The 25,336-nt window shown below is 38.8% G+C and overlaps 1 protein-coding gene across 3 annotated transcripts in view; it reads right to left on the reverse strand.

Moving 5' to 3' along the window:
- Nucleotides 1-25,336, reverse strand: part of OTUD7A (OTU deubiquitinase 7A) — a 93,930-nt gene that overhangs the window by 22,026 nt on the left and 46,568 nt on the right. For all 3 annotated transcript variants that reach the window (XM_072345306.1, XM_072345307.1, XM_072345305.1), the window contains exons 4-6: nt 20,336-20,472; nt 11,825-11,979; nt 1,826-2,008 (exon numbers count right to left, since the gene is read on the reverse strand). In XM_072345306.1, coding sequence (XP_072201407.1) covers nt 1,826-2,008; nt 11,825-11,975 — 334 coding nt within the window. In that variant the 5' untranslated portion in view covers nt 11,976-11,979; nt 20,336-20,472. The remainder of the gene's footprint in view (nt 1-1,825; nt 2,009-11,824; nt 11,980-20,335; nt 20,473-25,336) is intronic.

Raw genomic sequence — 25,336 nt, forward strand, 5'->3', positions numbered from 1 at the left:
TATTCCATGTCGAATGCCACAGTGTTTTAATCTCAGAGCAATCCATCTGGACACAAATTTAACACCACTGCGATGAAAGTCAGACAAACTCAGTTTTTAGGCTTATCTACTGCTTATCTAAACTGATGGAGCTAACGTCTCGTGATTCCACTTCTCTGCTGACAAATGCCATAAAAGAAACAGTCGGTAATGGACTGATAAAGCAAAGTGAGCATTAGAAAGTTAGAGCAGAACAAATTACTACCATGTCTTTTTACTTTTCTGCACATGTCCTCAGTTCTGGTATCAGCAACCAGGTAAGAGAAAAATTCATCATTAATACTCAGCAAGCGTTAAAAACCATAAATTGTTCAGTTCTAACTGATGGATTGTTAAACATAGAATATGGGAAAGTCACAAAAACTGAGAAAAACCGTGCATACCAGGACTTCAGTAATACCAAAGAGGTTCGATCTGTTAATGCTGATAAAATGATACAGATAACAATTTAAATGGGAATTGAAATAGTTTATCTCTGAAAGCAATTTCATTTTTTAAACGAAGACCAACTGTAATACTCCCCTTGTTTTGTCTGACATAACTGAAACTGCCTACTCCAGTTTCAGAGCTTTAGTCAGCAATAGTTCTATGATCACAAAGAGGTCAGGAAGGATTTCAGTTACGCACTCAGCATAACTCAGTTAAAGCCAGACTTGTACCACAGAACGCAGTACAGACATAAACCCATCAGATGGACATTTCAGTGTAAACTTAGCAGTACAGCAATATGGATTTTTACAGTGAGTTGGATCCTAATGATCTTCAAGGTCTTTTCCAACCTGGGTAATTCTATGATTCTAATAAGGATGAAAGCAACAGTTTTATCAAATAAAATGCGCTACTCTTCCTCATTTTATCTGCATTTCACACTTTCCAAAGTTGTAAGAAGCACTGTAGTTCCTTTTCTACTGGTGGAAGTTATCCACTTAAAACAGAGCTTCACTGATACCTGTGTGCACTAATGACATTTCCTGTCAGACAGAAGGGATGAGCTGGGAGGAAAAAGGAAGGCTTTCTGTTCTAATGATTGCATAGAAAACTCTGCTGAAATCAACATGCTACTGCTGTTGTATTCCTACATGAGAAGCTGTCAGAGCTGAAGATTTACCTTAGTGCAAACTATGGTTCCTTGACAAATTAATATGAAAAAGAAATGCATTCCAACAATCCGAGCAAGAGAGTGAAAACCTGAAAAAGAATTGCACACACCCTAATGCTCATGATGCTGTACTGGAAATCAGCTGCCTGAGGTAGCTGACTCATTCTAGTTCTGAAGGTTTCCATTTCTATTTGGTGGGACTTGAGAAGGGATGTTCTTTTTTCAGTGGAACCATAAGGGATAGAAAAAGCTGAAATGTATTCACAGATTTCATACATCCTAATCAAATACTATAAAAAAGAATGCCAAGAAATATTATTTATTAAAAAACACCTTTTTTGTGTCTCATAAAAGTATAAAAGTATAAAAGTACTACATGAAGCACTACATACAGCAGTACTCTCCGACATCCTCTAATTCCCCTTTTCTGTACCACAGGACTGCCTAGGTATACTGTATTTTTGTACTTGAATTGCTCATTATAAGGACCTAACAACTTGTAGAGCTGCAGCAAAGCTTTCGACAGATGAAAAACACAATGCATAGCAGCTCTGCAAAGCCCATCACAGTGATGTGGATCACAGGCTGTCGGCCAGTGACTTCAATCTCCTTGTGGACACGCAAAACTCACAAGCAGACCAGCTAGAAAGCTGCTCCACAGAAGCCCCAGAGAAGAAGAGCTCTTACCTTGAGCAATGTCATCCTGCCGCTGCAGGCAGGGCCGCTCGGCCTTTGTCACCTGAGGGGGCTGCTCGGGCTCGGGCTGCCTGCAGTACCTGCCCTCGTTGAACACCTGTGGCAGGTTGGCGGTGTGCACCTGACGGAGCTGCTCATAATCACTTAAAGCTGCTGTCAAGTCCCAGTTTTTGCCTGCCAAACAAACAACAACAAAAAAAGACATCACCTCAGGATGGTCCGAGAGCAGACTGGGAACCTCAAAACCATCTCCCTGTGCACTGAGAACAAACTTAAACGGAGAAATCATTCTCAGCTTTTGGATAAAACTTTTACAACTGCTCCTTCCTGAACAAAAATGCAGTTGATAAGCACCTTGAAAGTGCAAACAGACAGCAATACAACCGTTTTCCCTCTTATGTGCGTTCTTATTTAGTTTTCTACTATTTGTACCTATAGAACACGCAGCCTTCTGTACCCACCCACTGCTGTATATTTGCTTGAATTTACTGTAATGCTTCAGCATTCCCCTTTTCAGAGGGTGAAACGTCCTTACGCTGCTCTCCAGCACATCAACCACAGTAAGACACACCATCCCTCAGCCGGGTCCCATCACCTGACATAGCACCTCTCTGGCCAAAAAGAGAAGAGACCTCTGGGTGGAAGAGACCTCAACGTGAGTAATCCTCGCTTGCTTGGAGTTGAGCACAGCACACGCTTTGTCAGATCACGTCTCACACTCCTTAACAACAAAAGCCAGGCACCCCTTAGGCAGTCCACACTGGCTGTACTGTTACTAGATTCTATACTTTTCAGGCTGATAACACTCATGCAGCAGGACCAGAACAACATGCTGTTTAGTTAGGCTTTAGTGAGTTTTTTGTGTCTTTGTTTTTGCTAAAAAACAGCATAGATTAGCAGCATTGCAGCAGTTAACAACTTCATTTTCTTTCAATTCTTAACAACAGACATCATACAATTAGGGGACATTCATCATTAATCAGCAGGAATAGCAAGCATGCAATTACAAAGCCACACTCACAACCTTCACATATCCACCTACTCCAATATGTTAAAAAGAACATTTGAAAGGTCACCAGCAATTCCTGATTTAGTGATAAGCAATGTGCCAGAAAGGATGCAACCTGAGGCTGACAACTAGGAGAGCTCTACGTCGTAAGGACCAGAGCGAAGGGCAGCATGCAACAATACACACATACAGCACTTCAGCAAAGCACATTTTACAAAGGACAGGAAATGCAGCTTGAAGTTGAACAGGACCTAAAACATTGGGGGGAAAAAGGATGCAAAATGGAAGGGAGAGGTTAGAGAGGACAATGATGCTGAGCAGGGGAGCTAAGCTAAGAGGAAGAGAGGGCATAATTTTTCAAAATGACAAACGTGAGATAGGAAAATGAGTGTTCTGACAGAATGACAGTAAAGCTCAGGTGAACACATCTGGCAGAATTTTTAACCATCCTAATCGAAGACAGTATTTGCCCAGATACTTTACTTTCAACATCATTTTTTTGTTCTTAATGAAAATAGCGTGCAAATACAAAGCCTTTCTGAAAACAAAGGCTGCTGAAGAAGCAGTATAACAACATAAATCTAAAGGCTTTTGCCAGCATTTCTTACCTACTTTATTATCACTGCACATACATTTCACAAGTCAAGGAAAATAAATTACAATCAAGCATTACTAAAGCTAATGCAAGGCTTCAGCAGAATGAAACCCCTACTGAAAATACAAAAACCTGACAAATAACTATAATAATTAAAAAGCCAACCAAGTAAACCAAGTCTCCCTGCCTGCAGAACAGAAGGCCTGCTGGCAGACAAATCCTATGTTTTCAATCCTATGTCATCCCAATCATTTTCACTCTTTCAAAAACTAGTGTGGAGTCACTACCTTGTGACTCAAATATTCCATACTGTTGTACACAAAGGTGTTCTTAGAATAGCAGCTGTGCCACAATATGAGGTAGCAGCTGTTAGGTGGAAGGGACATCATCTCCTCTTTTAGCCCATTACACTGACCCTGCATTTCACAACAGACCGTTGTGTTCCTCGGTAAGGAAGCAGTTAAGCAGCAAAAGAGCTTTCAGCAGGAATGCTCGGCTCAGGCAGCCCTTTCCCTATGGGGATGAAATCTACCTGCAAGGATCTACAGTCACAGAAGTTTACAAAGCACCAGACACAAATCCAGTATTTGGCAGGTGCATAACGTATTTCTAAAGACAAAGTGAAGGACTCTTGCTCCATCTATGCTCTGTGCCATCTTTCAGCTTAGATTTTGAGCAGTTAGCACAGCAAAAATAAAACAGCATTAATCTCTACACTATTGTCTTCCTTTCAAGAAGGCAGAAAAAAGTTCTTAGCTGAAAATGTTGGCTGCAAAGCTGACAGGAAAAATGAGGAAGCCCTACCATCAGGTGCTCCTTATAAACAAAGACATGCCCCAAATCAACCAATTTAAAGCCAACTATCGAAAGAGGGTCATATCTGTTCCTGGAGTTACATAGAGGTCCCATTTCACAAGTGAATGCAGTAAGGCCTGAAGGCTGTGAACTGCCTGAGCTCTCTAAAGCAGAGGAAATTCCTTAAAACTCTTTCTTAACAACCTGAATTAGTGCTGTCCAGATTTGATGTTAATTTATGTGTTCTTGACATCCTATATATTTAGGAAGTAGAAAACATTCCCCTTGACACAATGGAAATTAAAAGCTCAGTGTAGTTGGTGCATTTTGTCACAGACAGGACTTCTGGAACACTTGTATGCCTTGGTGCTTTGTGCAATGATGCTGGCTGACAGGCTCATAATTGCCAATAATTATATGAGATCATCAATCTTACTTTGCATCAGAAGCAAAGATTATTAACAAACGACATTGTTCAGTCATTCCAGTACCTTGATGAAATCTACTCAGGAACCCTTATATACATGTTTCAGCTGAACTACGACTACCCTCAACTTTTTAACACAATGCGTGTATCTAGTCATATGTGCTGCCCAAGTTACAAAACTATTCTGAACTCAGCAAGTTCTGGCCTTTCACCCTCGCTATTTCATAGGCCTTTTTTTTCCACAGGACTCTCTCCAAATGTTTAGAATTTGGATGCAGGTACGATGCAGAGTTATAAACTACATAAAACAAGTAAGACGAGAAAAAACTAAGGAACACTCCTTTCAATTGCAAAATCCCTTTTACCTCTTCAGTTACTTTTCTTTCCATGGACGCTTTCCTCTGTTTATTAAAACTAGGAGGTAAAAGATGACCAATATACAAAGGCATCTGAAGAAATAGAAAACAGCCTCTGACTTTCCAGACAACTAACTGATTCTTAGTTCTTACCAACATAGAATGACCCTCATTTTGTGCAGCTAGACCAGTGAACAATTAATTAACGGAACAGATTAATTAAAAAAATAACTTCCCTCCAGTTGATAATCATTTAAGAGGAAATTCATTAATTTTTGTTCAAGCACTCAAATAATAACATAGCAAGGACACTTTGTTCATGTTTTCCCATTTTCTGCTTGATTGCAAAGTCACTCAAGATGAAGAGACAGCTGGAAATGACAATTCTGATCTCTGTGGAGCAAGACATTGATAGCTGCTCAGTTTCTTCTTCCCTTTGCCAAGTCTTCCACAAGAGAACTATAAAAGGAACAGTCTGAGGGAAAGAATAAGAGGCTATTTTGGGAGAGATGGCTTTGTGCAATCATATGACAGCACTGTAAATTTCTCCACCAATTACGTGGTGTTGGTTTTGCTTTGTTTCTTGTTGTTGTTTTCCTTTTTTTTCTGCTGATGAACACTGTTCTCAGAAGGAAACATCTTTCTACTGCATCTCTTAACTTCCATGGGTCAGCCTCCTTGAACACATGCATTCCACAACTCGGCTGATCTTCTGACTTTTATTAATGCTGAACTATACACACCTCAATTAAGTTCCACACGAAGATGGAAACAGATATCAATTATCTCTATGCGATGGTTAAAAATGACACAGATAAACAGTCTAGCAGAAAAAACAAAGATACTGTCGTTTATACAAATAAACGCTGAACATATTCATATAAATGAATGAAACCACTTATAAAAGTACACACCATTTCTCAGTAAAGCATCCTATTATTGCTGCCATTTAATTTCTTTCTTATTTCCATTATTATTATAGACACTGAATTTCACAAATCTCCTTCACCTGATGTTCGTCTATAGCACTAGCATTTCAGTATATCTCATCCTATGCCTAATCCCTTATTCTCCCTACTAATCAAGTGATCACTGCCTGCGTACCTCCTGCTGTCTGAAAACTAACCTATATGTTACCTGATCTCGTAGCAGCCTCTACGTTCACCCACATCTATACAGAAAGTCTGTGACTCCAGAAGGACATCATTAGAGTTTTAGACCAGACAGTCATAAAAATGTTTTAAGTTACTCTTGTTTTCATAGGCAAGTGTGTTCTCCTGGTTAGATCAATAGATCAATATTGAACACAAGTATTTCAAAACAAAGCTTCTACTACTGTTTAAGTAGAATCAATTTTACTGCTGTAAAAGTGTATGAAGAGAGTATTTTGGAATGAGATCTAAAGCTCAGTATGGATTTCCAGCAATTAAGCAGTAATCACTGAAAAATACAACAGAGGAAAGGAAAATCTGTACAAAAACCAGGCACCTGAAGCAGGTACTGACCTGCATGAAGCAGCAACAGATCTTCCAAGTAAGCCAAACTGAGTGGAAACACGTAACCCACGGATGTGGAGTTTTGCTACAACATTACCTGCAAGTGGATTCAATAGAATGCAATGCTTTTCTGGTTTTCTAATTTTCAAAAATAAGGTTATTATAATGAAAATACAATTAGTTTTATGTTTCAATTTAATGAAAAAACTCTTTTATAGTAATACAGAACAAACTGTCCTTCCAAACTGGGTCAAATTTGAAAGGTATTTGCTTGTTCTTCAGCCATCCAGTTTTTGTAATTAGTAATATCCCTATGAAAGACGGTAATAATACCAGCAAGCATAATTTTAAGATTAGAAAGAATATATTTTGAGGGAAGGCATGATAGAAAAGAACTGGCAATAATGTCTTGGTGCCTAAGATGCATGGAGAGATTTGAATGCTATTTTATGAAGCACTTTTAAACTTACAAAAAGATGTGCATGTTCACTCTGCTTTTGGATACCGTCAGTCCAAAAGAAAGCCTTTGTCCCAAGGAATTCTGTGAAAGGCTGTTTGCATGAAATCTACCGTACTGGAAAAGCTTTTGCTTTCAGATGAGTTCACTGAATACATTTTTGTTTGTTTGTTTTTGTTCTACGTATGCACATACACCCAGGGTCTTTGTAACCATACAGAGTAAAGACCTCAGGTCTATATAAGATATTTTTGATACAAATTGATCTGCTTCAAGCACAATCAATACTTAAATTATCATGTGTGGTGTCAGATCCAGTTTCCACATCTCCAGAGTCAAATGCTGCTTGGAAAGCCAAGCAACTGTCACAGTCATTCTACCTACTCTTTAATTTGCTGACAGTTGTGGTGCTCATATTATCCTCAACGTGCAGTTTTATTTACTTTCTGGTACAGACAGGAAATAGTTTTTGGTGTCCCTTACCTCCACAGGAACATACTCTTTGCTTGCCTCTTAAGTATTATGCATCAGGATTTATGTTGTTTTCGAGATGCCACAATTCTGAAGACACTTATTTGTAGATGTTCAGGCTCTCAGAAGTTAATTGCCATCGGGTGTTTACTTCAAAGTCTGTGCAAGACTGGAGAAGGTGTAAAGTGCTATCAACCAAGAAGCCTCTCTGGAATCTTGATCAATAAGGAGGGGCGTTGCAAAGTCTTGCAGTCATAACCGAACTGATAGAAACGTGTTTCCCATTTTAATAATTCACCCATAAAAGCAACTACAAATTTCAGTACTGTAAGTAAAAAACTGTTCTTTTAATTGAAAAGAATGATGAAAATAGCCTAGCTGGTTCACAGCAGCATTCAGGCAATGAATGCAGGAAGTGCTGAGGAAGAAAAAGCCCTTCAATAAAATATATATATATATATATATATATATATATTAAGGTACCAAAAGGAACAAAACAATCCAAAACAAGCATGAATTGTTCTATGCACTAGACACTGCCAGCAACTATTAGACTGGACAAGGAGTATTGCAGTTCCTGATGGAACATAGATTTTGATGTGGAGTTGGATCATCTGCAGAATTCTGCCCAGAAACAGCTCTCTCGGCTATTGCTCAGGCACGATGGCACAATGTGAACAGAAAAAAATGATACTGCAATAGAGAAGGGGAGATGAAAGCCTCCTGAGCAGAGAGAAAGAAGGTTTGGCTTAGCAGTATAGATGTACTACAACAGGTTTTATTCTCAGCTACCTTGGATCCTCACCCTAGGAGTGGGCATGAGGTTATGAGGATATTTAAACACAGGAGGAAAAAGAAAAAGCTGGGCAAGGAGGTTAATCAGACTTCCCAGATACAAATTTATTCCCAGTTGAGATAAAACAATTATTTTGTGCTATCAAAACCTCTGTTTGAAAATAGTGCAGAACTAATAATTAATAATTCTGTGCTTGAGTTCTCTCAGGTAGTGCACAAATGTAAAGAATGGAAGCAGCCAGTTTAGCATACTGTCAACAAAACTGGTCTCCTTTCTTAGGCTGCCCTTGGGAATTAAGAAGTCCCTCATCTCTGAAGACAAAACAGGATTAATCAAAACTCCACGGGTCCATGACATAAAGGTGTATGCTACCCATGCACTGAAAGCAGACATTTTCCCAGCGCCATGCTGGAAAATCATCATATTTTTTTCAATTCTAATACACATTCAAATGAAAATAAATCAATAAATACATCAGTGAATTACTCCTGACACATGGCTCTATGACCATCTAGACTGCAATCTCGGGTTTTAAAAGCTTTCATTAGAAGGAAAACTATGCTGCTTATAAATCTACCAAAGTATAGAATAAACTATAATGGAACAAAGGATCTTTATAACATTCAAGAAACGCAAGAAAACCTAAAAAGCAATACAGATGACACATTAAAGTGCACCTGCATGTGTTGTTAAGTGTTAAGCCCCTTCCGCCTCCACATCTTTCCTTGACTATTCTTCAAGTCTGTACATTTTTGAGTTCCCACAGTATTATCACAGGAATACAAAACAGCAAGCGGCCTAAAACTGGCCTTTCAGACTAACCAAGTAGAAGTGAAACATTATTCATTGGGAAAATATCAACTAAGCAATAATGATTCCAATTTTAACCATCAATGAATAGCTGATTAGACAGCTGTGGGACTTTTATAAATGCACTTAAAAGACACTGTAATACCATGAAATTGATTTTAATTCCTTATGTATAACTAAGAAAACCAAAGCCAATTTTTGACTTTGATGCAGCTTTTAAAGTCTGCATTTGCATCTATTTTCAGATGTGCACGGCAAACTCCTCAAACAATTGAACCAATGCTTTTGAGTCTGTGAAATGTGAGCTCCTTATCAGCTAAGCAACTACATAAAAACATCTCAGAATGTCAGAGCAAGCATACATTGACCACAAGCTCCTTGTGCTATACTAAAGCAAGCACAACCAAAGATACAACAGTATAAATAATGTGACTGACAAAAGGCAAACTTTGTTCTGTATGTAACACTAGTGTACTTGTCCAAGTCATGGGCTGCCAGCTTCTCCAGGAGAACACTGTGGGAGGCAGTAGCAAAACTGAACTGACTATAATTTGTGATTGCATGGAAATGAGTCTACATGAGCCACCCTAAGTGGCACAAAGCTCTCCATGACAGATATTTTAGGAATACAAATTGAATCTTAAAAACTTCTCAGATATATGTTTTGGTATTTTTAATTGAAATTATTATTATACAAACATCATCATTCCATGACCAGGTGCTAGACTTTTGCTATAGCCTTGTACACCACGGAGTGGGAAGTTGCCCTTCTGAATATTTCTATCTTTAAGAAGTTGTTTCATCACTTTTGCTGCTGCTCACAGAGTGCGGAGCACTGAGAACAGAGGGCACTTCCAAATTCAGGAAGGAAAGTCTGCAATATTGTCTGGATATCATGTGGAAGTCCTCAAGAGTCCAGATCAGATGCAAACCTAACAGTATTCTATAAAACTAGCTAAACAAGGCTGTGACATTAGCTGTATTTTATCTGGGGGAAATACCTGACTCATCGTATCTGTCTTCACAGCAATGAGATGTGCATGAAAGGCATTTAAATGCTAGCCACATAACAGGCAGCGCGTCAGCAGGAATGTCAGAAAAATACTGCAAAACCTGCACACTGTGACTGCTAGTAAAGATAATTGCAGTGACGTAAGTGTGGCAGTCTCTTCCATGTCCTTTTCAAACTAATGAGAAACCACTGAGTGAATTACTGACCCACAGAATGAGGCACAGCCAGTGTTAACAGCTGTTACACAAAATACATCCGTTAACTGCATGTGCTGAAGTTTTCCTGCGAGCACAGTCTTGACCAGGACTAGCAGTAATGCTTCTACCTTGATAAATTCCTGTATAGGAGGAAATAATTAGTACTAATTGCACGTGTCTATTAGTCCGTTCAGAAAAATTAAATTGCTTATTGCCAATTTCTGTTAATTCTGTGTATTTCACAGAAAAATGCTACTCTACGCTTGTATGGAAGCATTATCCCTTATAACAAGGAAAACAAGGCAAGCAGCAATTTTAAAGTATCTCTGATATAGAGAAAACCTTTTCAAATTTTTGTGAAGATCTATCAGCCCAATAAATGGCAATCTGCCTTGATAAAGGTAAGAAGACCAAAACAATACAGCAACAACAAAATAACACCAAAACCAAACAAACCACACAACCAAACAACCAGAAAAATAACAGACCATGATTAACCCCGGGTTAGAATAACAGACTGATCAAACTGGTCGGACAGAAGTGAAGACTCTGTTAAATCCAGCAAGATAATAAAGATACTCATAGTGAGATACACTGCTTTGTGTGTTTTGTTTTTGTTTACATGCAAAATTGTGTACACCTCTGAATTAATAGTATATCACTTCTTATTACTGGAAAACCTGGGGTGAAAAGAAAACATGGCAAAATACAGAAGTTCCACTGTAAACACTGTAAAGTAAGAGTGTGTTTGCAAAAAGTAGACACATACTCTAACATATACCCCAAACCTACTGCAGTTGTTTAGTAATTAGTGTAAAATTTCTCAAAGGATATTGTTTACAAAAAAAGAACAACAACCAAAAACATCAACTGAAAAAGTCCACAGAACCAGATGGCAATTTACATAGATAACTACTAAATCATTTCTAATTTTCCATCCCCACTTATCTTTCCAAGTCCAGATCAGAAGAAATGAACAAAGATGACCACTACAAGATGCTTTCAAAATCAAAGATACTCTTCCACTTTTAAGCTTCTAAGCTTAAGGCTAAAATAAAATTACTAAAAAGATCCAGTTATTCTTCTCATACAGCCTCTCAGATGTTTTAAACATTGCAGCCTTTTGACTCCCATACCATCAAGCTGGAATTAGGCACGTATATTAATTTGGACCCCAAAACATCTCTGGCTTCTCTGTCTACAGTACAACCATCTCAGACTCAAGTGCTTTGGCCACTGAATCAACACATTTAAAACTGCTTTCAGACAGCTAAAAATGACAAAATTATGCTAGAGCCCTGTGCCTCCGTTCCCTAGGCGGGGCATGTACACTAAACATGATTGTCAGTAAGTTAAAGCAAGAAATCTAACACACTAAGAACTTTTTAAGGCTTTTACCAAAAACCACTTACTTTAATGAAATCTATGGTCAACTGACTACAAGAGCTGGCTTGTTAACCAAAATACTAAGAAATGTCTTTCAACAGAGGCTACAGCTTTCTTTTTATTACTGGCTCTTGCTTTAACAAAGCAGCAGACATAGGAAATAGCTGTGTGCTGACGGCTTACCTTCTAGTAAGTCTCTGGCCAGACCTGGTTCTGCCCCCGTGGACCGAACAAAGTCTGACAGGACTGCATCCATATCAAGAGTCATGCGATCATTCAGAGATGCTGCCAGACATGAGGCAGCAGAAGGACTCGCCAATTGGCTAGAAGGCATCCATCTGCCAAGGAGAAAAAGAAACAAAGTTATGGAACATACTCCAAAATGATGTAAATGATGTTAGTTTTCATCTCTTCATCAAACAATGCTATCAGCAATGCTAGAACATTCCAGTTATTATATCTAACAGTATTCATCACTCATCTCTGCCCTAGCCTAGAAGCTTTTGGTCACTCACGCTTTCTTCCTAGTTTTCTTTTTTTTTTAATCATTAATATTTTTAAACATTTCATTTTTTTATTGATTTTTCTTATCTGCAGCTTCTTAGTAACTCTAACGCTTGAAGAGTCAAACTTAATGTATGCACTGTTCATACAAAACACAAAGACCCAGTCATTTGTCTGTATGGATAGAAATGCTCATACACTGAAGTTTAGCACACATTGAAATGTTTGACTAGCCTCCAGCTCTTTTGCTTTACTAACACTAATACATGAAGGACAGTTTAGTATTTGTTCTTTTATTTGCTTTCTCACTACCTCTTCCATAACTTATTGCTTTCCCGTTACACTGTCAGGCTTAGATGGACTTCATTAACTGACTTCCTAGATTTGTGACTAACACAGTGTCAAAAACACATCTCCGTTCCAGCCATTGCTGAGAAGTGCTTACACAGCATTAAGGCCGTCTCTACCTCATCCAACCAGAAGCTGGGAGGAAACAGAAGCTGACCCCAGCACACCAAAGGGGTGTTCCACACCATATAAATGTCATGCACGCTAATAAAACTGGAGGAGAGTCCTTCTAAAGTAGCTGTTGCTTGGAGACTGGCTAGGCATCAGTCTGCTTGTGGGAGGTGGTGAGTGATTGTCTTTGCGTCACTTGCTTTCCCCCCCCACCTCCTCCATCCTTCATTTTAATTAAACTGCCACTATCTTGATCCATGACTTTTTCCTCTTTGCTCTTCCAGTTTTCTCCCCTATCTCTCTGCAGGGCTGGGGGGACAGTGACTGAGCAGCTGGTGGGTGCTTAGCTGCTGGACAGGATTAGCAAACTCAGGGCTTGTTAACAACAGCAAACAGCAACAGCAGAAAGAATTACTGTTTTCTTTCCATGGGAGAATAATCAAGCAATGGCCTAAAGTCTAATTTGGTATTTGACCCTCATATTGCTGCCATCTCCCAGTATTACAGAAATGATCTCATTAAGACAATTAACAATTATATCTTTCCCCTTCCACTCCTCCTTTCCCTCACTTCATGAGGAAATGAAGAATGGCCTCTAGGATCAATGCCTCCTGTCTTGTTGGAACAGCCCTTCAGTTTTTCAGATATAGCTGTGTAACCAGAGTGCTTATATGATGCAGAAAGATTACAGGTGCCACCCAAGTAGAGAGAATTACCGCCTGTCTTCTCTGACACTGGGGTATTGAGGCCTCATTGGGAAGGACAAAGTCATCAGCAGCTCAGATCCAACCCTAAGGGCTGGAGAGTCAACAAAAGGACTAGAAAAGGGGTAACAATCCACATATTCTGCATACAGCCCCTGTTAAATATGAAGGCAAAGCATCCTCTGAAAGAAGACCTTGCAAACTACCAAGGCAAATGGACCAGAGTTGAGAATGGTACCCAGTATCTGAGGCAATTAGCAGTGGTGCAGGTGCTTCACAGCAACCTGGAGAGCAACCAGTCCTCCAAAGATCTACATGAAGTTCAGCATGTGCAGTCCACGTCACAGAAGTTCGAACAAACACACCAAGGCCATAGATCAGCACCTCAGCAACAGTGGACTAGACAGCCACTGAGGGACCGTGTGAGGACAGACTAGCCTGTTGGTCTCAGAACATGCAGCATATTCCTTTTTAATAAGAAAAGCTGACGTGGAAAGCATAGTATAAAGGTGCCCAGTATAAACTACATCACTGTCATACATCAAGACAGTCAGCCACAGAAAAATGAAGTCCCAACTAATAAACCTCAGCCAGGTGACCTCCAGGCAAACAATTCAACAGAGCACAAAACACACTGTAGCTGAACACCGGGCATCTTTCCAGCCTCCAGTATCTCCGTAACTGACTTTCTGGTAGAGAAACCCTCTCCACAAAACAAATGGAAAAAAAAAAACAAACCTGCAACAACATTAAACAGAACCTGACATCCATACAAAAGGACCATAACAAACCAGATCCAAGAGATTTCTTCAGTGACTAGAAGTATGAGACAAATCTTAATCTTCAAGAAGGAAACATATGGACCAAGCTAGAAGAACTTACTGCTTGTGAATGATACAAAACATTCACAAATTTCAGATTCTAATACTTGGTGACTCAGTAGTATTGAGCCTATGACTAGTGATTCAAAACGCACCAGCTGGGCAATCAAGTGCAGTCATTGTGTCTGTGTGCCAGACTGCTCATAAATTTTGAAAACTGAAGTGCCTATCAGTCTGAAGGAGGCAGTTCAGGAGTTGTCTCAGTATCAGCATTATTTCAGTGTTCTTCAGATTGAACGGACATCCTTTTGTCATCTGAAGACAGGCCTGATCTCTGCATTTATGCCATCAACAAACACCTCAGAACTGCCTCATGAATCAGAACCATCAGAATCCACTCAGTAACCACATCAACAGTAGGGAGTGCTATTTTTAATCCATTCCAGCCAAGGTTAAGTAATGAAGATCCTTTCTATGAAAGTTCTTTCTGGTAACACAGAAGGTTCTCTGGCTACATGCAGAAAACTGGTTACCCCTGCATACTGGCAGCTGATGAAAACATGTAAAAGCCAGAGATGGAACTTGCTGCTTTCCTGAGAAATGACAATACAAATTGAAATGGTATCCAGATTCTATTATAAAACAAATAGTAGCTTTGCAGCTAGAAAACAAATGATTTACGATGAATGCCAAGACAGCATCAAACCAGATCTCTCAAATCCACAACAGTGAGAGGAACGCTTTAGCTGAATGTAACTTATGTGCTTGTGTCCTATGCTATGCATGTCTCTAAGACCCAAGTCCTCCAGCAGTGCTTAGAACACCTGCACAAACTCATCTATGCTATTTAGTTTTTCCTGGTACTCATCAGACCTGTATTTACAACACAGACTGAATTAGTAGTGTTTATTCAGACAGAACTGCATAAAAAGTGGAAAGGTTGACACACCTACGTGTTCATCAGCGTTAAAATTGAAAGGCAACTAAGAACAAACCCATCACTGATTACCTGAAGTTACCACTGCTTCATCATTACGGACTACTTAAAGATGAACTCAGGCATGCCGAGATGCGCTGACTGAAGCTGGATTCCTGCTCAGTTTCCTGGAAAATTCCAAATGTTACCTGTGCTGAATTAAGCACATCCAAAGCTGTAAGAGACAACCGAAACCCCTGCTGTGCATAAAGCTCAGTAGCGGCCTGATGCAGAAACTCCTTTCTCATACACTGGCCAAGCCTCACTTGGCTCAAGCTCAAGTCTCTAAAGTATTACAAACTGGAGGTGGCACTACTAAACCCCTAAAACAGTTCTACTGAAAAGTCTCTAAAGGCAAAATACTGCGACTCTTACTACAGCAATAGTTTGTTGTTAGAACTAACTGTATAAACTATTCCACTTTTTTATTTCCTTCAGCACACTATTTCTACTCATAATTATCACGGATGGCAGGTGGTCGAGCTATTCCTTCAACCACCACTCACTGTGAATAAAAACCTGTACAAAGCCCAAATAATGCATTCTCACACTCTGAAAACACAAATCCCCCCCTTAATAATTTTGAACTAGCCCAGATGGGAGTTTCTTTATTGTTTATTTATTTATTTATTTAACCTCAGAAAGAACTATTTTCCTACCTATCCCAGATTTAGAGAGGTATTTTAAGAAAAACAACAACAAAGAAAAACACCACAAAACAGCCTTTAGAAAATTATACTCTTTGCCAAAAAATTGCTATTAGCTGTAAAAACATATCCAGATGGACCTGGGAAAAGACTGCAAAGGAAGAAAAGGAGATAAATTGTAAGGAAGAAGGCAGTCAGTAATTCACTACCAACGGGGAGCTCAGAACCCATCCGACTACCAGCTTCACTGCTCTCACCAGAAGAATGCAAGCTCTCCTTACATTAAGATAACCACCACCACCTCCGCTTCTGGTGCCTACTCAAAGCATTAACATAACCTACCCTCATACATATCACATGCACCTAGAGCAGATCCACTAACACTCTTATGTATTACACCCGCTGAAAAATATGTCTCCTGTTCCATTACACTGGTCCACAATGTCAGAGGTGGATACTGGTGGTGTAGCAGTAGAGGTTGAACCTTCCTACCAATATTCTGTTACATTCTGTTGCCATGGGACGGATGGCAGCTGAGGGCAGTCTGACAGAATGACATCCAACATGGAAGAGAAGATAAACCAAAGGAATGGAAATGAATTCCTGTTTACAAAATGGCACCCACTGATACTCACTGATGCCTGCTGAACATTTATGGAGCCCAACCAGTGGATGTGAGCACACTGAGGCAGTGAGTTGAATGTATCTGTAGTTGTATGAAGGGAGGTGTACAGATTAGTAACTCTCATTTTTTAACTTCATGATCACCCAGTAATTGAAAGGAGGAAAATAAACATGAAGTTCAGGCAAAAGCCAAAGTGAAGGAGGACTAAAGAAGGAAAAACATAACAGCAGTATAATAAAGCACACAGAAATCAATTCAGACATATGGATATACAGTGCTCCTCTGGGCATCATCCAGTACTGTCTGGATTACATCTGCTTATATTTGCTAGTCCTGTGTGGGCAACCCAGACAATACAGAACTACCAAAATGACAATTCACATCTATGAGCATGGTGCCCAAATCACCCATCCCTACCTATCATGTTTAGCAAGTCTGTATTTGGGTATTTGAATCTCACTGGAAATGCCAAAAGATCATGAAAACCTGGGGTATTTTATTTTTGAAATCTCACATATGCTTTAAGTTCACCTTAATATGTCACAACAGCACAAGAAGATCAAAAAGAGAAACATTCAGACAGAAATTCTGCAGCAGCTTTTTTCAGATCAGAAAATTTAGAAGTCATCAAGACAGTTTTTCCTGTACCAAGTGCCTCCAGCTAGAACGACACAGCCTCAATGCATACTGAAATACAGGCTTACTCTGTTCAGTAACAAAAGCTCTCACATTAAGCAATAAACAAAATCATCTAGAAAGATGTATTCCACAGCTGTCCATCACTCAGGACTTCCCAGCTCTCCTTGCAGAGATTTCAGTATTTCCACTCAACACAGGCCCTAAGCTTCCACCCAACCTCTCCAGCAATGGCCAAACGCGCATGCTGCTGACACCACCCTCCAGAAATTCACATTCAGCATACTAAACATACTAAACAGCTCTTCCACACAATGCATAAAGCTGCTTAAATGAAACACTGAGCCTCTATGAACAGCTCTCACAGGTCACTTTATGATATATTCTGAGTAGATATCTGTGTCCTTATACTATAGAATTTTCAAGGACAATTGAAAGAGCTTATCAAGGAAATATTTTTACTATCAACACCATCTTCCATTCAGTCCATTCAACTCAGCTCCTCCCAGTAGCCAGCAGTAGAAAAAACAATACCTGTTTCACTGTATACATGCATTTGTACAGAGCTTAAATACATCCACATGTGTGTATTCAAAAATTATTTATTACGAAGCACATTATCTGTATTATTATTCATGTATTCTTATCATATGATATGATATTTCAAGTCATACAAACACCTTCATCCAGATTAGCTGCATCTTACTGAGTTCTACTGCCAGAATGGCATATCACTGTATTAAGATGCAAGGCACAATGACATTATAGAGGTGACATATTCATTTCTTTGAAGCCTGATTAAAAAAAAATACTTTCATACTGAATGGATGAGATCCTGATAACCCCTGTAGTTACAGTATCAATTAAAAGGCACTAGCTGAAGTAGCCAAAATGACAATAACTACCATACCTAATGGGAGGTAACACGCACTACACTCACCACTGAAGTGGGATAACTATAAATTACTCATAGAAAGTTGAACAAGCAGTATGACAAGACAACATTTGGTTACAGACCACCTTCTTTCTCAAGAATAAAACAGAGTTACAGGAACAAAAGGTGAAGAAGGAAGACAAAGATGCTCCCATCAGACACTGCTACTAAAGTTGTGTCCACACAGTGGAACTCAAGAAAATCAGCCTAAATTAATTTAGCTAGGTTTGTCCAAGTCTATTAAATTCCTTTGCAAACACTTTCATCTGGGAGTAAAAATGTGGTGTTAATTTGGCTCAGCTCATCTTGTCTTTGAAGCAAATTAAACTAAATCCACTGGAGGCCACTTTAATAACAAATGGAAGAATGTACACAGAGACTTGTCGGGACCTAATCTGTCCTCTTTAAATTCCCACATTTAGTTGACTTCCATCAATTCTCCTTGGCATCTTGTGCAGATGAGTCCTGGCCTGACAGATTAGATACAGAAGTAAAAAACAGAATGAGGGAAGACGTGCTGAAGAAGTCCTCAATCAGTACAATAAACCCCTGTGGGAACCAGCCAAGAGAAAGGCCGTTCAGTTTCAGAAATGTTATTTAAAACGTTTATTACTTGCTTATTTATTGGAATTCCTTGAAGCTAAAAGTACTGACAAAGGACTCTGCTAAATTACCTTTTGAGGAGATTTACTGGAGAACCAGAGATTAGAACCTCACATTGCAGGCTAAGATAAAATAATATAGAAGATTGTAAAGATAAGGCTGTGCTTAAAAGCTTAAGCACACTCCTGCTGCAGAAACATCACAGAGAGCTAAAGACACTCAATACCTTAAAATACCTGAATCCCCTTCAAATCTTCTGTAACAACTACAGTTACTGCAGTGAGGGCTCTCAGAGTTGCTTTCCTGGCACTGCACAAGTACAGCAGCTACCCTGTGCCAGATGAGAGCAGGGAGATAAATTCACTACTCAGGCAATGTTCCCACCTCACCGTGCTGCAGGAACACTTTTACAACTGTTTTTCATAGAGCTTGAGAAGAATTTCATAACACTACAGCATTATATGAATGATCACAGAGAGAAATACGTCATAGATAAATGAGAAGTTAATGGAAAGAGGGGTCCACAACAGAAACGAGCCAACAAGCAGCAGAGAAAAGCTTTCCACACCCATCCCCATCAACATTTTTCCAGAATAAAAGTTTTACTGCTATAATGTCTGTGCATTCGGACAGGATAACAGATGAGGCCCTGAACATAAGACAGTTACAGCATCTCCCTTATTTTATTCACACAAGTACTCACAACATGCTAATTATCTTCTGGCAGAAGGCAGCAGAAAGATAAATGCAATGACACTGATAAAAATGGAATTTCCCTAAAACAAATCTTCATCTTAAATCAAATCCAGGTATCGATTATTCTTTTACATGGGAGAATGATAAATATGTAGGAGGTATCTTGTACTGTACTGGAAATACAATCTGAGACCTCTTATTAAATGCACAATTTCATTAAGAAACACATCTCTCCCACTACAATGTACCTCTACAAACTACAAGCAATTAGAATATACTAAATTTTCTTCTCATTTTGAGTCTTTTTCTTCATGTTTCCCCCTCCCCCCACCCCACATCTACACATTTTTCATTCTGCTTGCAAGAAAATACTGATTTCAAGTACTGAACACTTTCTTCCAAATATCAGCCTTCAGACAAAGAAGGTAGTCCAGCAAAAGCTCTAACCTTACAGTTTCCTCTAATATCCATATATTAAATACTTCACAATTACTCTGCATGCACACAATTTACTTCAGTATGTAGAAAAGTATGATACTGAATCATTATTATTGGATACAAAATGTAGGGCTTGTTTGGTTTTTAACTTAGAATTGCATTATAAGTTAACACTCAGGCATATAGGCACCATGAAACGCATGCAGCTCAAAACCCAGCACAATGAAAAGCAGCATAATCTCTAGCTGTTTCTTATGAGTTATTTAGTCTCCTGTTTCTACATTGGGAATACTAAAAATGTCATAGCAACGTGAGGCTACATCTTCATTTACAACACAGATAATCTTTTAGGTCGTGCTATTCATGCATCCAGTTTGCTAGGCACTGCAGTAAATACTTAATGGGGGCAGGGAGCGAGGAACAGAATACACAGGTATGATGCAATGGTATGCAGTGGTCAGGAAGCAGCTCAACCTCAAACTGCTTTACAACAAGTTATTTCCTCCAATACTCTCACTTAAGAGCAAACAGCTGCTGCTAAAAGCCAGACTGCCAAGATTAGTTCTCTTGTTAAGGCTGCTTGTTCTTGAGCCATAAATAGATACAAAGCAGTTTAAAGCTACCTTCAAGTAAGTTTCTCATTTTACTTACTGTGAACAGACTTCTGATAAGATTCCCTTGAGGCAAGTGTCTGATAGGCGTTATGCTGCTGGTTTTTGGTAAGGAAAATACTCCATTTTTGCCACAGTAAAAGGTATGAATAAGCAAAATTGTGTCCCCTGAGAAATCTGGGGAAAAAAAAAAAAAAAAAGGACAAGATTAATCATTGCTCTTATTCTGCACTATTTGAATTACATCAATCACTGTCAAAAAACAGCTTTGCCTTTGATACCAACAGCTAAATAGATGCACTACTACCAATGCAGATAAACTGGTAAATGCAGTAATTTGCATTAAAAAGATTACTAGGGCAACTGTAATATGAAATGTTTGTAAGCTTATATAGGGTACTTACTGATAAAACTATGCAGCCATTTCTTATTCTCTCCTATACAGACATTAGAAAAGGGTTCTGATGCTCAACCATATGCCCAGCACACAGGCAACACTAACAGCTCAGTACAGTTGTTTAAAATAGAGTTTCATGCATTTTCAGACCTTGAGGTATATAACACAGCTGCTCTTTACCAATTGCCTGTTTTGAATTCCACATCCTTACTTATGTGAAGGTAATGCATATAATGGTGATTTTTGTTTCCCATAAAAACACTGATCCTTCTGAGTGGTTCATCCCACAGTCTCAGTGACAGACAGTGGTACAAAAAATTCGCCCTCTTGCAGTGTCTTAAAAAGAAAGGTAGAATTAAACTTCTGAGATTAAGATCGTGTACAATAAAAACAACCTTGGAAGGTCTCATATGCATATAACATAGAGAGTGCATCAAGTTACTATACTGGAGCCAGATACTATACTGGAGCTTGGCCAGGCACCCATGTAATGTGATGGAAGTGAGCTTAGCATATACAGCAGCTAGGCAGGCCACAGCAGGAAGGAGCTCATACAGGCACATTATGCAACAAAACCAAACAGGCGAACCTCCCCAACCCCACAGCTCCCATCACTGTTTCTGCTGAGAGGAAGTTCTTTGGCATTTATTTTAGTAAAGTTACTTACGAAGAATAGTAGGCCTAGTTCTATTTCCTATTAAAAAAACAATGCTTTAAAATGTCATCTATAACATTTTTCAGAGCAACTAGAAATATAAAGGAGAAAATATAGAGAGATGAAACTTGGAAGCTTGAGTGATTCATTTCACAACATTCTGAAAACGCATAATTTAATGCAGCAAATACTTTCCGTGTGTTTCACTTGATCTACATAAGGAATTGACAACCTATGAAGAACCCACAAGTAAAACTGAAAACTGTGTATCAGATCCGCATGTAGAGATGGAAAGCACCTTTCCACCCGTGTGAGTAGGACAGAACACTGTATCAAGGATGTATGTACTGAAGGTCAAAGGTAAAATTGTGGCTTTGTCGTGACTCATTTTTTTGCAAGAAATAACACAAAAACTGCAGTTCAGGACTAAAAGCATCAGTAATTAACAGATATCCAAAAGCTGATGGTAAAACATTGCAGCCTGATTTTGAGTGCAGCTGAATGTCTCTAACCAGCTTCAACAGGATGAGTGGATGGATACTCAGTGCCTCTGAGAAACACACTGCTAGTTCTAATAGACACTGTGGTCACCATCCATTACTATGTGCTATGAAAAGCAGGACACAGTCGGAGTTAAATATCAGCATGTAAAACGGGAAATTTAGAAAGCCAGAGAAAAATAAGGAAGTTAGCATTAATTGCAAAGTAAGCCTGGAGGTGCTGAGAGAACAAACCCTTCAGCACACTGAACAGCAATTTCTACAGGAAGCAGCTGAAGAAAATCACAACAGCGCCTGTTTCTTAACACGTACACCAAGCTGACATAGGTAAGCAGTGCCTAGACCCTTAAAGAGTTTCTCCTAAAACAAACTGCTCATTGCCGACCACAAGGCAGAAAAGAAGAAGAGAAAATCTGTATCCTCTTTGAATCTTAGTCATCAAACCTAATGACAACAGGACTCTGAGGAATGATGACACATTTTACAGTTTACTGCAAGCTTTAGCACATAACATCTTCCATCAGTTCAATTCACTGCAGAAGGAAATATTTATATCTACTTTTTAAAACGTATCTTCAACACAGATTCCAGTAACATCTGTATATTTGCCCTAAAAAAAAAGATTTTTATATATATATATATATATATATATATATACATACTAAAGGTATCTAAAGTGATAATCCCTGTCTCACGTTTAAAGACATCGATAAACATCTACTTAGCTGCTGGTCTGAACCTAAATGCATGCAAAGCTGTTTGGTAGTTGTAGCTGATTATTTTTAGAAAGAATGTATTGTCAATTTGGATAGCACAGACTGTCAGTTCAATAGGAATTCGCCCAAGTATCACAGCAGAAAATTCTTCTTCCTGATTGCTTATTAGACAGAAGAGCAAGGAAGAAAGAAGGAATCCTCTGATTCTCAATTCAAAACAAAAAGATGCAAAGATGGAATGGAGACGATTTAAAAAATAATCTAAAACTGTATTTATGCATCGTATGATGTACAAAAAGCTGAAAAGGGACTAGAAAAAGAGAAAACTATTTCACGAGGGCAACTGGTCCCAGAGCAACGTATCAGCAGCGTTTGGTGAAACAACAGGCAAGACTATGGATCTCATAGAAGGAAAAACAATTTTGCTGGAAACTTTGCTCTTCCATCATCTTTAAAAATAAACTGACAACCAATTGGACTCCTCAAAATGGTGGCTAAATGGGTGACCAATCATAGCATGAGAAGCAGAGAAACACAATAAGTCATTCCACTACTCGGGTTTACAAAAACCTATTTGAAAACATGTTTTTATGGTGAGCATCAACAAACTTTCCAGTAAAGTCAGTCAGTTTGCCAGTGTACGTATGCACTACCTCCTCATCTCAGTCAAATTTTCTCTTATTTACAAATATTTTAGGGGAAAAAAAAAACCAACAAAAAACATCGTGACTTTCATTCCACTGAACCAGTCAATTAACTGGAAGTATTGTCCTCTTCATGACAGACAGAACGAGCTAATTGCTTGGAGCTGCAGTCAACAGACACAGAAAAGCAAAGCATCTATCGCCCACGAGACTTAAAGACAGTAGAGGTACAAGCTGAATTTTATCTACCTGAAAACATATTTTTTTCCAGGCACTAACATAAAAGGAAAAGTGGCCGTGTCTGTAAAATAAAACCATTACCACCAACATCTAGTCAAATGCTTAAACACAGATTTAAACTGAGATCGTGCCATCCATATTTGTGCCTTAAGTAACAGAGATGTATGTGGTTATATGCAACATAAATGCCACTCAAACTGCACAGCAGATATTATCTGAATAAAACATAGCAATTGGTTATTTTAAACCCTTCATCACCATGTGTAAAGGAAAAAATAAAAAAAAATAAATGTTTTTTTAGTTTTTCTGACACTTTTGCTCTCACTTGCAGGCTCAGCATCTTTCTCCTGATCATGACTAAGCTGACTACAATATCAAACAGCATAACAAATTATTTACTCTGAAAATGAACAGTGACGAGAAACACCCCATTTAAAGCACCATTTGGATTTTGCTGCACTCTTTCTGTGAGGAAATAAACTCCAGTATTCTTGCAAAAGAACACTAGCACTTAAAGAAAAAAAACTTCCTGATTGTGAAAGCTAAAGCTGAAATTCATTATACAAGCATATCTGCACTTAAAGGCACAAATGTGATAAGCAGTAAGTAGCACACAGTCTTGTGACCTTCAAGGTTTACCAACAGCTCTAATGTTTTTCAGAAATAACAGCCAGTTCTTAACACTGCAGGTACTGACCTCTTCAGTTTTGTCTGGACCCATCTACCTGCCTCCAGCCAACAATACTTACACAGCAGCACGCTTTGAAGGACAGTTAACATCTCTGAATTCACAGAATCAATAAATCAATTCAACGTGCAAGAGACTTATGTGGAAAAGTCTATCAGCTCTGCAGAAAGCTATTCTATGTGCAGCAGAAAGAAGGAATCCTGGCTTTGGTGGTGTTCTACCCCTATTTTTCAATTCTATCCTTTTTATGTTAAACTTTAGCACCCACTAGCACATCGCAGAGGTAACCCAGAACCACATATGCATTACCAGCCAGACACCTGCTTTCAAAGAGTTTAAAAAGCAGTAAGGTTCTAGTTTGTCTCCCTTCTCCACTAGCATTGGATTTCTACAAATTCTGTATGACTTTTATTAACTTTCACAGTTCTGTTTTCCAAATTATAATGGTTACAGAGGAATGGGAACCAATGACACATGGATGGATGAGCATGAGTCTCATCTGTCAGAAAAGCAGGCTAAAAATTCTTTCCCCCTTTCATGACACTTGACACCAATGCAGCACGCCTGTGAGCTTGCTAACATGACATCATACAGTGTCTGATTTCAAAACTTCATTTCCAGCTAAGTAGAACCCTGTTTAGTAGATCCGATGGACAGAGTTGAAGGTTTGCCCCTTTAATCAGTCTTTTTTTCTTATCAAGTGATGGAAACACAAAACTCAGATCCCCCAGTCTGTAGCCACACGAGTCAATATGCAAATAGAGAAGTTCTCCCAGGACAGAAGTAGACAAGGTGCTCAAGTTGTTCTCTGGAGTTTCCATGAGCTATTTTGAGAATCTGGCTTCTACAGAATGATGGTTGAAAGTCCCATCACACAAATATTCTGTTCTACGTATTGCTTTAAACTGCAAACAATTTTTTAACATGTTGGATGGATTCAGAGACACGACAGAAATGACAGCACAGTATTTAAACATCTGTACCAACAATTACTAGATATACAGATTTCAGCATCCTTATTATGCAGAACAAGGAGATCATTTTTGTTTCTTTGTTTTATTGTGCAGTTTTAATTATTTTATCATGTTTTGTCCTTTGAAGAAGCCATCTGTTACATTGACTTATCAAGATTAATTTTAATTAAAATTGAAATCAGAGACTCTGTCTCATTAGACCAAGAGCATGCCCTGGAAATGAAAAG

Source organism: Excalfactoria chinensis, chromosome 10 (assembly GCF_039878825.1).
Source record: "Excalfactoria chinensis isolate bCotChi1 chromosome 10, bCotChi1.hap2, whole genome shotgun sequence".
NCBI lineage: Eukaryota > Metazoa > Chordata > Aves > Galliformes > Phasianidae > Excalfactoria > Excalfactoria chinensis.